Here is a 13,402-nt window from a genome sequence, read left to right as displayed (position 1 = left end):
ATACCAAGGACTTAGAAAAGTAACTTATAATGGCATGCAAGGTTTTGGGCAGCCTGGTTTGCCTGGTTTTTTTTCGATTCCCATGACCCAGAAGCATTGTACAGTGTAGTCTCTGTGCTTTGAACGCTTGGCCCTTACACAGATTGTAACAGCAGGCAAGTAGTGTTGGAGTGACAGTCTGTGGCCTGAATACTGTGGTGGTGTTTCGTCCAATTTTTTAAAACTCTTTCACTGACGCGAGGAAGCAGCAGACTGTTACAGGGTGGCATACGCCAGAGATGGGGAGGTAATGGCAGGAGTGTAGCGCTATGGGTTCTCCAGCAAAAAGGGAGGCAAAAGGGTTCGTAGGTTCAAAATCGAAACAGAACCTCCTCATATCCCTAAGGCTGTGAACAACGTATCTACTTAGTTTTGATTAATTTTCATTTCTGGAAGCAACACTTTCTGCATCTGACACTGAGACCACAGGACCCTTCCTTTCCTTATAATCAAATAGTCAGGGGGAATGTGTATATCAGGATGAGACTGATATAGTTTTTTCAGGACTATTGATAATATCTCATGCTACTGTAGTAGTTGAATATGAAGATTTATTGACATCCTTTGTTTCTGATGTTTCGTATAACATAAAGATAATTTGGTAGGACTCAATTATGGAGACAGATGTTTTGCATGTCAAGACAAGGTGTCTGGATGGAAATTCTGAGGGTAACCACAGGAAAGACTAATGGTTTCAAAATATGTGAATGAGCGTTACCTGTCAAACAGGCCAAAGCAAACCCCTATATTCAGATGCTTTCACTGCAGGCAGGATATTTGAAATGCAAATATTATAGCAGAGACCTATCTCTACTAAAGCCAAAATTTGAAGAAATGATCTCATTAAGAAGTAATTTTGCATTACAAAACATTAATTATACTTGGCCAATCTCTGTCTGCTATAGACTGGAAACAGTGGAGTCAGCACAGTTCTAACGTCAGTGATTCGTTTTCATGTGTTACACATACATGGATACATACACATTGCCTGCAATGCCAAAAAACCTAAGCCTCTTCAACCAACAAGTTTGTTGTTTATTAGATGCAAAAGAATTTTAGTCTAGAACTGGCATGAATTAATTTGTCTGTTCTGCAGGTTTATCTGTGGCTGTTCAAAGATTCATCCTATTTCATTTATCTCAGTGATTTATCAAATTTATCCTTCCGCCCCGACTTTTATCTGAAAGCATTTCAGTGTACTAAGCTGTGATATGCTCAGGTTGTGGTGCAGTTGCTTTCTAAAAAATGTTAGACTGTCACAGCTTACATCAATATATGTGTGATTATAGAGCAAGATATTGTTGCTAAAGCTGAGTGAACAACTTATTATTAATATAATTCATTAAGGATGAGTCTTTAGGTTTAGATGGAGTATGGGGTAATGTGTGAATGAATATGTTGCCTCCTTGACTGCATAAGAGAAGCATTATTCTTCCCTTGCTCTCCTACTTCTCTGCTGATTAACACAAAGGAAGAGAAAAGCCATGAATCCTTCCTCTTTTCCTCCAGGTAGGTAGGTCAGGAAGAAACTCTTGCTTCGCTCTCTTTTAATAAATCATTGTCAAAATAGGTTCCGTATGACTACATGAAATACTTCCCCGGGTATCAGCAGACGTGCAGATGTGTGCAGAGGGGTGCAGTCCAATGCACATGCCCTCGTTACGCTTAGTAAGACATTGTGAATAATGCCAGTTTTCCTTATGTACTCATTAGAAAGTTTGAAGAAACTAAAACCGAACTTCACAAACTGCCATTATATCTAGCTCCCCATAGAAAACCTCTAGTGTTTTGTGAGTGGGGGACAGCCCATTTAAATCACAAGATTTGTATTTATTTAGCTGTTTTCTCTGACTGATAAACTCTTTCAGTAAAAGAAACTTCAAACAGAGGAATAAACCCTCACAATAGCCATAGAAGAAGAAAAATTCAAAAATTTGCACTAATTGCCTGAAACCTTGTAAACAATGAAAAATATAACCTTAAAGATGAAGTGTTTTCCATAAAAAAATTAATTTGTTCAATTTATTTAGTCATCTATGTAGGCTGTTATGTGCACCCCCACACATGCATGAACACACACACATATACACACGTGGTAAGTTTGTAGTTGTACAGTTAAAAGAATTTTGAGGAAAATGTATCCTATTTACTGCTTAGCTATGTGACCAATGCAGAACTGTAATATAAATCTCAGAAATTTCCATCCCATTGGTTTTTTTTACTGAAGAAAATAGATCAGGATGATAACAGTTGGATGCAAAAAGCAATCACATTTTCAGTACAAAAATAGTGTTATTGTTTAGTAAGCTATACTACTTACGTGTATTAGGGGGATATACTGTCTTGCCCTGGATGGTTTTATTCTTTTTCCTTAAAAATATCTTTTGTTTCCACCCCCCGCTAAGAAGGAAGGAATGTTTCCCATTAAGATATGAAGTGAGTTTGTTTTTCACTTTTGCCTTTTATATAGGGATACTGAATATAAAGGACTACAGCTCTCCCTGGATCAGGTCACTGCTACCAAGCCGGCATTCTCATACGCAAATTCAACTCCGACCATAACGGATAATAGAAAGGGAAGCAAATCTCGCCTCTCGAGCACAAAGTCAAAATCAAGGACATCACCATACCCACAGGTAGTTGTCTTTGAAAAACACAATTAAATCTTTTTGAATATCTTGATTTTGACTGCTATTTTACCCAAGCAATTAGAATGGGCCAAAGAACATGTTACTGAAAGGGAATAAAGGACGACAGGTTATAAGATCTCGAGACAGGAATACGTTTCTTTAAACTGTTTCTAAAAAGCTGGAAACATTTATGTTTCAGCATGCATAATAAATCATCATCAACAACAATAACAGTGCAGGGCTCAGAGAATGAGGAGCGGACAGAAGGACAAGTGAAAACGTTGGTTTTGAAATACTTGGTTTGAGAGGATTGTGAGTTTTGCCATTTGAGAAAGCTTGCTTTTTCTTACTTGCTCTTTAATAATTCCAACATATCTAGAAAGCTGCCAGATGTTTCACAGCAGTTTAATACTGAAATCTTAGTCAGGAGGGTTGAGTTTTGAGGAGGGAAAGCAACAAGCTAACTTGCTGAACTGGAACAAGAAAGATTTTCTATGTACAAAGTTTTGAAAGAAAGAAAGCGCTAGGAGGTGGCCACTGGCATCAGTAGACTTTAATTTCCCAGATTTCATTTTCAGGCCTAATGTGTAAGGAACATGCCCCCGCTCGGAGAATGGACCACGCTTGATTGGGCCTCTGAACTGGAGCTTACCTAATACATTTATGCAACTGATTTCTGCAGACAATGCCACAGCACTTGCATACTTACATTGCCAACCCTTTAGCTCAAATAAATCTGTTTGTCAAAATAGCCATTATGTTTACTAAATAGTGATGCAAGTCTTACTGCCCTTATGCCACCACACAGTGGGTATAAATGTATGCATTCATGATGTCACATTGAAGAGCTATGTATTTTTAAAAAGTCCGGGTCAATATTTAACTGATAATGACCTTGATGACTACAGTTTCTCTGCAGGCACAATGTTTTCTAAGCTGACCGCTAAGAGTGTACAATGTGAGCCCAAGTGTCTACATCACTTCCTTGTTTTCTTTCTTTTTCCCCTCAAAAGAACCAATGGTAAGAATTTCAGTTAAATGACATCTGCTTTTGGCACAGGAAATATTTAACCGAGCGGCTAGATACGAATTCAGAGTCTTAATTTTAAGAATCTAATTTTGCCAGAGGTTGTTATGGCTCTTGTTGTTTAATCATTTGTTCACATGCATTTCTGTGGGTTGTTACAGAAGAGTCTTTCTCTTGAATGCACTAAAACAAACAATAGTAATATAACTACTTTAAAGAATCAGGAAAGATACCTACAATTATTTCTAAATTAGATTTTTTAAGATGACTATCTTTGATTTACTGAAATTACCCTTCATCTGCCGTTACACAGTCCTTTCAGAAGTCCTCATTTGCTAGCAGGACAATCCCAGCTGAAGACCTGTTATCCTCCCACATCAATTTGCTTTCTGAAAGTGTGACTTTCATCAGTACCTCCTTATTCTCTCTGCCACCAGAAAAAATCCTGAATTAGCAGTGCAGCATTGAGACTGTTGGTTTATCAGGGATTGTTGTCTGAAAGCTCAGGATGCTTAGTCTCCAGTTTCATTTTGCATCCTCATTACCAGCTGCCTGGTAGTAAAGTCACAGATTTCATCATTCAAAAAGAAGCAGCCGTGCTAGTTGCCAATAACTTGAAAAATGGTCATACCGTTCATTGTAGAACATCACCACAAGCAACGCTGGCAGCTTGGCTTTGCATCCCTCTCATCCTTCTCCACCACTGAATAAACTGTTGAAAGACTAAGAAAAGCTGTTGTGAAGAACATGCAGCAGGTGGTATGGCCTGTGTCCCTCAGTCTCCAGCCCACGTAATTTGCCAGTCAGTTGCGGAGAATTAGTGTGACTCAAAAGCCACGGCTGAAAAGTGAGGTCATGGGTTTTGGCTTACACAGGAGCCTGGGTTTTGGTGGAGGAAGGAAGCAGGAAGTTTATTAGTAAAATAATGGCAGTGGGCAAAGTATTTCTTAAGGGCGCCTAGGAGATTTTAAATGTACATAATTTCTTTCCTTTTTTATTTCTCTTTTTTTTTTTTTTCTTTTCCCCTTACCAGTTACTTTGCTTCACTCTTGAAGAGAAAAGGGAATCATATGCTTTATTGAGTGACGACTGAGAATCCTCTCCCTTGCCAGCTGTGTGCCCCTAGGATAAGGGCACACCTTTTGCATGAGATGTGAACTGTACGAAAACCATGTTAATAAATTTCAGCTGAATGTTTACTACTAGGGCAAAAGGTGGATATTTTGGTCACCTAAGACAGTGTTAATGTTTTTTTCCTCAAATCTTATGCAAAAGCAGACATAGTGTAATATGGTGCTTATAGACTCTTTAAGCAAAAACCGAGTTCATTAAATTGGAGGCATTGGTCAGCCTCTGATTAACACTGACTGACGTTAGCACTAGTCTAGTGGGTTCTGTGAAACCAGCCCCAGGCAGGGGAAGGGCAAGCAGAGAGGAGAGCAACCCAAAATTCATGACACAGCTGTAGGATTTGCCCAGGCACTTTGAACAGTGGTCTTCTAGTCCTGTCCTACCAGAGAGGTGGAGAGCTGAAAGAGTTGGCAAAAAAACAGGAGCAATGAAGACTTGGTAGAGATTTACAGAAAAAGGACATTGTGAGTTGGTTAAAAGATGCCTATAGTCTTCCCCTATAATAATAATCATTGTGAGTGGCTCCCAAAATCTAGCCCTGGGCCTCATTTATTCTGTACACAGGAAATAGCAACAAGATTAGAAAAACATTTTAATTGTGATCATCTGAACAACTGCTTTGGAGTTTAATCTTCCATTAATGATGATTGTTTAAAGAAAATATTTAAAATTGTCTGTTGTCTGCCTCTAATGGAAATGTTTTATGGTCAGATCTGGATAAACGTTTATTGCTTCATATCTCATCTTAGTTCTTGGATAAAGATTATATATATATATCTAAAACGAATGCATGCATACAAGTAAGGAGGTACCCAAGAGCTGTTGGATGGAAGCTTTGGTGTGTGTTACAGCATACATGACTTTTTGGAAGTAAGAGCCGACTCTAGTAGGTGTGTATTAATACACCTGATTTTGGAGGTAAATTGATTTTATAGCTCTTTTAAACAGATAATCTGGATTAATTCTGCAGTCCACCTCTATTTGGGCATATCACCCAATGGGGTAAAGATAACAGAATCGGGCTGAATTCTAGTCAGCCTTTTTCTGTTGTTGTTGTTTTTTCATTTCTTCCTGTAGCCTAAAGTTTGGCAACTTCCAGTGTATTCAAAAGCAAAGCAAACCCCTCTTTTTATAGTAAACATAACTCCTGATCTGGTGAAGAGTCACCAGCATTGGGGGTTATTTTAATGGACATGCTGTATTACTTTAATCTAAGCCTTTCACCATCTGTTCTGCCTATAATAGTGAATGCAAAAAGAACATATTTTACATTTCAGGATTACATTAGTAAAAAGTAAGATAAAAGTGATTTAAAAGCATGCATATGTTCTTAGTACAATGCAGCCCGCATCTGTGATGTTTTTTCTCATGGTTAAGACACAAATCAAGAGGAAAGCTGCTAATGCTGATGTAGTGAAAGTTTTTCATGGAAAAAAGGACTCTGAGAGGGTTTCACTATATATTTAATGTCTATAATGATAAAAACCTGACTAGGCTGCCAGAAAATTAGGTATCTATAACTTCTATTGTTCGAACATCTGGCATGGTGTGTGGAGCAGGCTGATGTTGCTGCGTATGACAGGATGAGTGCTCAGGCCAGTGAGACACCTGTAGGAATGGAAGGTCAGGCAAGAGAAAATCACCTGAGAAATAATAAATTGTCTACTGGCCTAATACACTTCCATGGGCTGTCGTAAAGTAAGCTTTTCTTAGACATGGAATTTATATTTTCCTATTTTTTTGCCCCTTCAGCCCTCCCGAAGTTTTTCTTGGAGTGAAAATAACATCAGTGATGGCCTATAGCCCCTTTATATGTCAGTGGTAATCCCACTGGTGTGCTCTCACTGCGATGGTACACTGGATTAGCACTCTGGAAGACATTTCTAGTATCCAGAGGTGGCAATTCAGTTTCCAGAATCCAGCTGGAGGACCATTTAATTTATTTATTGTTGTTGTTTATACCAGAAGACAATTCAGAAATCACCTGACGGGATTTCAGATGTTGCCTGTCTGAAGTTCTTTATCATGTTTAACTTCTGTCTGCTGGTTAAACTTTGTAAAAAAACCCCAAAATAATAAAATCTGCCTCATAGGAGTCAGAAGGCAAAAATTAGCAGAAAGGAAAACATTTCTGGTGAGGCAGGACTGGGGTTGGAAAAAAAAATTATTTTCACTAATTTTAATTGGCCATAATTTTCATTAAATCTGATTCCATGTTCTATGGTCTTTCATCACTTGACATACGGGAGTCTAATTCTGACTTGAGAGATAGTGTTTCCACTCCCATTTCAGTAAAGCAGTATCTTTGATCATCCTTTCATTTCTCCCCCCGTCAACATGTCACACATGCCCGTATTTGGAGTCTCCACCTGTCAACATCAGATTCCCAGAAGAGGCAGCGGTAGGACTGCAGTGGTAGAGGCAGCCTGATGATGCCAAATAGAGATACGATTAGCTTTAAAGGGAATTAGACATATTTTTGGCCTATGTCTGCTTATTAGTACCTTAAGAATAAGCAGTCATATCAAAACTTGGTAGACAATGTTGGCCACAAGCAATTCACTGTGTTAATTTAATTCTGTCCGTGGCCTAGCAGCTGCTGCGGGTCAGATCTCAAATAATCATCATTTACATCAAGTACAAAGAATATGCATGAAGTATTGTTGGTCTTGACTACATGGTTATATGACATTACATGGTACATTTCTGATATACTGAACATATACCCTTTGAAATGTTTTCCCTTTCTTTAAGAAAAGTGCACGAAGGCCTGTGCAACTGAATCCTTTGTGGTTAGGTTCAAGATAAAAAAAAAACCCGAGCAAGTTTTCAGTTAAATGGAGAAATTCCCTTCAAGAGAAGCTATGTTGGACCCTGAGGTGTCCTTAGAAACAGAGAACTAATAGAAGAATATTTATTAGAGCTAAATGAAATTAAGAATTTTCAGTTTGAAAGAATCTCTGGCATTTATTATCATCATAAATTGTCCAAAAAAATGAAACTTCATTATAATATTATTAGAAATTATTTTTCCTTGTCCTCCTCATGAAAGAAATATGTATTATGAGTTTTGGTTTTAATAAGGAAATAAACAAACTTTTAACTTTTTTATACTTACATTTATGCTTATATTATCTTATAGTTCAGCTTAACTTTTTAAATTAAAAAATCTAGTTTATAAAAATCAAATCCAAAAAGAGTGCTAAAAATAATTCTAAAATTAAGAACAGGTACAAAAGTAGTTTTCCTTTTGTGAACTTCCATTTTAACTAAAAATTAATAGTCGAAATCTTGTTAATAATTTCTATTTTTTTCATTGGAAACTTAATTTTAAATTCAGTCGGTATTTATGAAGATATCTTTGTGACTAAGCAGTTGGAAGACATTAGATCTGAAAGGATAATAGAAGACTGAGATGTTTCCGTTGGTCACATAACACTGTGATGGCTGAAAAAAGTTCCTAGTTAATGTATGTTGAGTCAATGGCATTTAAAAGAATTCTTTTGTGCCTCTGTAACTGTCTTACCTCCATGCAAAATCAGATTTACCCTTTCATCTCTCTAACCTTGCGATGAATATGGTGGTACTAACTTGCTGACCTCCTCCATATCTACTGGTAGGCTTTTTGCCTATGGGTATTCTTCTGACAACTAATAACAAAATATAATCGAGCTCCTTAAAGCCATGACCCTTTCTTTCTTTCCTTTAAATAACCTATCGTGTTAACAAACAGTATTCACAAATATAAACTGCAATACTGAAGAATACCCAATTAAATGCCAAAACCACTACCAATGTTGCACAGATGGTTTAAGTTTCTGGAAGTCAAACATCTGGTCAGTACTTTCGATTGGTAAGTGCATAAAACCTTGATCCTGGCTGATAATGAGGAGTTTCATAGCAACTCAATCTAATGAAAAGGAAGGTAAGCTTATGTTTTCAGGAGAGAGGCCTAATGCCTATTAAAAGAAAAGGCAGTGTGGGCATCTGGAAGGTGAGTGATGGAATGGGAGAATTCCAAGGTTTCATGTTGTAGTATGTTGATTTGTGATATGAGTGTGCAGTACTGAAGAGGTGAGCATGTACAGCTTTGGTCTCATCCCGATCTGTAATCATGGGTGAAACTGATTTAAAGATGTTCCCTGAAGTTCGACAGTTCCAATAAATGAAAAGATTTAAAAATGAGATAGCTAAATCCTAGGATGTTTAATAAGCATTTTTTTTTCTTTCCCAGAAAGTATCTAAAAGTTTGAAGCATTCATTATGAATACGTAGAAATCTGTGACATTTAACTTAACCCTTACTTCTCTCTGAACAAAAGCCCATGCTCCTATTCTGTCTGCTTTTCCAACTGCCTGCTAGCTGCTGCTTCTGTGTTGGGAGGGCCCTGCTTAAGTGAGGCTGCCAAATGCCCGCCCTGCCTGCTTGGGCTAGAGGTTGCCTTTTCTGGCAAATAGGTGCTGGATTTTCCTTGTTCCCACATTGCAACAGAGCTGTGATTTTTAGCTTCCTACCGATCTGCCACCACTTGGAGCTTTACTCTGTAGTAGAGTTGGTAGTCCCAGGATCTACCGGAGGCTTTCTTTTCCCTACTAATAGGAGGAAAGAAGTTCCAAGATACCACTCCAGGTAAGAAAAAAAATCCAACAACAAACAAAATATGAGGAAAAGAGAGGGAATCCTTAGAAAAAGAACTTGCAAACACATTCAGTTTCAATGTGACATGCGAGAATGCTCTGGGAGCGGTGTTATTTCAGTCCCTTTTGAAAGCGTTTTGCCGAGGAGCACTGGGGCACCATTGCTGAGCATAAACACTAGCTTTCAAAGGTATAAGAAAAACCTGGGCATATTAAAAAAATATTGATTGCAACATTGATGTTGCTGAGCCTAATGTTACACATCATAAAGGAGATGGCTATTAAAGGTCGACATGGATGTTTTAGACTTTCACGAGGTCTGTCCTGTCATCTGTGAGCTCATTACAGAGTGTTGTACTGGAAAGGACTCGGGGTCCAATCAGAAGGTGCAGACGTGTGGGCACGCTCACAAAAAACACCCCATCACATAGATACTCTGTCTTTTCAGTGCAGTTACTTGCAGATTTCACCCAGACATAGTAATTTCCCCCCTGCTTCTCCTGTTTTGCAGTATTCTGGATTCCACACTGAGAGATCTGAGTCTGACCATGAAAGCCAGTGGGGCGGGAGCCCCCTGACCGATACAGCTTCTCCCCAGCTACTGGAGCCCGCGGACAGACCGAGCTCCCAGCACCACGATGTCTCCTGTGCCTACAGACAGTACTCAGACCGCAGTGCTCTCTGCTACGGTTTTGCACTCGACCACTCCAGGCTGGCTGATGACAGACATTTCCATACTCAGGCCTGTGAAGGAGGCAGATGTGAAGCTGGCCGGTATTTCCTTGGCACACCGCAGCCGGGAAGGGAGAGCTGGTGGGGTTCTCGTTCAGCATTGCCCCTGACTAAATCATCCCCTGAGAGCAGAGAAGCGTATGAAAACAGTATGCCCCACATAACGTCGGTGCACAGGATTCATGGTAAGAGATAACAAGGATTTGCAGAAGTGGCACCATCTCAGATAAAGCAACATGACACGTGTATGTGAGAGACAGAAAATGAGAGAGACTCTTAGTGTATGTCCTTGTCTCAGAGATCACATCTGTGGAGATGAGGATTACTTAAAATTCAAGTTGAGTTTGACAGTCTGGCTTATATGCAGCAAAATATAATTTTTTGTATATTTTTTAATCTGTGAAATTAAGGTGGAAATATCTGACTGGTGAGATTTTAAGAATGATCTTAAAAATATAAACAAAATGATACACTTGATAGAAATGTGTTATTTATTTGACTTAAGATCATGCTACTTTGGATGGAATATATTCAGCAAAAAATTAGAGCTAAATCCAAGCTAGATATTAAAACGTCTTTAAAGATTTTGGAGAAATTGTTCTCCAAATGACTTTTTTCTCTGCAGTGGTTACTACTAGATTCTGTAAGATCTGCTGCTTATTTTTATTTAAAATAGGCAGTTCAAATTAACATTTGCTTTTGGTTTCAGACATTTATCCCCAGCTATAATTTTTAGCCAATTTGAGTCTCTCCATCCTTTCAGCACCAAGCCTGAAGCCTTGCTTGGTGTCAGGTTGCAAACTCAGTGCATTAGCACATCTTCAGAGGCTGAAACTAGTAAAAAAACCACAGTGAAAGGCTGATCTTGGATTTGGAAAAATCCGAAGGTCCTTGGGTTTAAAGGGTAGGCTAAGAGTTGAAAGACTGCAACTGACCCAAAAGTCAGAGTTCAAGGTTGTAAGGATAGATGCAGCATAAAAAAAAAAGCTTTTCTACTAAAATAATCTGTCAAAACATAGGTTGTATCTAAAGAACTCATAAAACCTAATTACACTAGTACCATTCCATTGACTCACAGAACGAGACTGGAAATCAAAAAGAACTCTACTATTTTACTCCAACCTGAGGAAAATTATGTTGAGATTAGAAAAATGAATAAATAACAAGTTCTAGGAAATACAGTCAGAGGAAAAATGAGGAAAGGAAAGGAGCCCTAAATATTGCTGATGAGGACTGTTCTCCACTTTTCCTGTGAGAACACACCTCCTTCCTTGTGTCTGTTCTGTACTTCTGTCATACTTGTGCTTCTCCAGCTGCTTCTTCTCCAGAAAAGAGAATTGAGCGACGAGAATTTTGCTGGCATATGTTATGTATGATAATTCTTGCTGAGCATAGAAAGATGGTAATGTAGAAATATTATATGGAGGTACAAATACAAAAGTGTTAAATATTTATTCCGTACCTTTATCAAGGATAATCAACGCAAAGGATAATCAAATCAAATATAATTTGATTTTAGTTTGTTCCTTGGTTTTGCTGTAATTCCAGGTGCTGCAGTTATTTTCTTTATTGTATCAAGTCTTACGTGTTTCAGTAGGCCTTCAGTCTGCATGTAGCTTTGGGGGTAAAACCTGACATCTTGGTCTTAGTTGAGGAAAGGAACATCTCAGCTTCCCTTGCAAATGTGCCATTTTCATTTAGATTTAGGCAGTTTCAGACCTTGGCCTTTCACAAATGAAACTCTTTTTGACAACACTGTGTGAACATTGCTGTCAGAGCAGTTTCTTTGTGCAGAAAATATTTTCTTCCTTTTCTGTTCTTTTAATGTATCTTCTGGTAGTTCTGGCTCAGAGTCACCTTACGATAATGACAATTAGCTGACCAGTATAGCAGGCCCTGGATATTGCATATGAGCCCACGCGTTTCCAGTCACACTCAGGAAGTCTGGGGCACTGCGGATATGGTCTGTGCAGTGAGACAAACTGAGCATGGGGTTTAGAGCCGCGGGCAGCCAGCTCCCCAGTGTGTCACGGTGTGCCTGATGTACCGTATGCTTTAGTGGCTGGAGCTCCCTTCCATCTCCAGGCCCTGGCGTTTTGGGTCCAGATCTTAAGAGGATGTGAAGGATAAATTTATGCTGATGAGATACTCCACAGTGCAGTACTTCCACCTACAAATGGCAGGATATGTTTATTATAAAAGCCCATCACTGATTTTTGTCATAAACTCCGCAACACAGCAGTAGTGGTCTGCCACCCAAACAGATCTGTATGCCTTGACCCAACACAGAGCAGGGGGAACTACTTGTGCTAGTCTGAAAATGGGTTTCCTTTGAGGAGTCCTGTAAACCAACCCAACGGGCCTCGTCCCCAGAGAGGACTTTGTATGTGCTGAGGCAAAGGCATCGTTAAGTAATTTGTGCAAGTCCAACACGTGCCCTCCTGCAGGCACATATCTCAGCAAATCCTCTATCAAGCCCTTTATTATAGTGTGGGCTTAGTCGGCTGTTCAGGTTTGGGGGTCACTCACTTTCTTCCTAGTGAGGATTGACAGGTCTGATTCTGTCCTTTCAGCTACATGCAAGCTGAACACCTTCTCTGATATGTCTATGGGCCTTATTTTTTAAAGAGAGGTAAGAATATAGTTATATTTTCCCATTCTAAAAGTTTTATACAGCAAATATTTATGTGTTGGGATATGACATCACATTTTTACAGTAATCCTGTCTAACAGCTATGGGTTCTTATGCTTCTAAAGAAGAACTGCTTCATTACTTGTGTTTATTTATTGTTGTGTAACCTGTGTAAAGTCACTACAGGGCCACAAACTATTCCACAATGCTGTCTCTATGTTTCAGCTCCTGGAAAGGCCTAAGAAGACATGCCGGAATGATGTACTTTTGTAATTCCTTGAGATTTTTTTTTCACCACGGTCCCAATTCACTCAGACTTTGTTGACGCAAAGAGATAGTGAGGGGTCAGGGGCCTGAACATCAGTGTTGAGGGCACTTTGACATGCCGTAGGGTACCCTGCCTGGCCTCTAGCTGCTCCAGAAGGCACAGAGTTCCTGTAGAGTTGGTGCCATACCTGCTGGGCCTATGCAGATGCTTGGTTACCCTAGAGTGTCTCAGATGGCACTGGATGTCTGTGTTGAGGTGCTTAGATCTCTTCTTTGTATGTTTTCAGCTGTGTTACTTGTTCCATGT

The 13,402-nt window shown here is 39.1% G+C and overlaps 1 protein-coding gene across 2 annotated transcripts in view; it reads left to right on the top strand.

The window, feature by feature from the left end:
• Positions 1–13,402, top strand: part of SIM1 (SIM bHLH transcription factor 1) — a 53,066-nt gene that overhangs the window by 35,370 nt on the left and 4,294 nt on the right. For both annotated transcript variants that reach the window (XM_076333299.1, XM_076333300.1), the window contains 2 exons: positions 2,510–2,675; positions 9,976–10,381. In XM_076333299.1, coding sequence (XP_076189414.1) covers positions 2,510–2,675; positions 9,976–10,381 — 572 coding nt within the window. The remainder of the gene's footprint in view (positions 1–2,509; positions 2,676–9,975; positions 10,382–13,402) is intronic.

The sequence above is a fragment of the Aptenodytes patagonicus genome, chromosome 3 (assembly GCF_965638725.1).
Source record: "Aptenodytes patagonicus chromosome 3, bAptPat1.pri.cur, whole genome shotgun sequence".
Taxonomy (NCBI): domain Eukaryota; kingdom Metazoa; phylum Chordata; class Aves; order Sphenisciformes; family Spheniscidae; genus Aptenodytes; species Aptenodytes patagonicus.
Note: the sequence above shows the minus strand (reverse complement) of the source record. Positions and strands in the feature narration are given on the sequence as shown.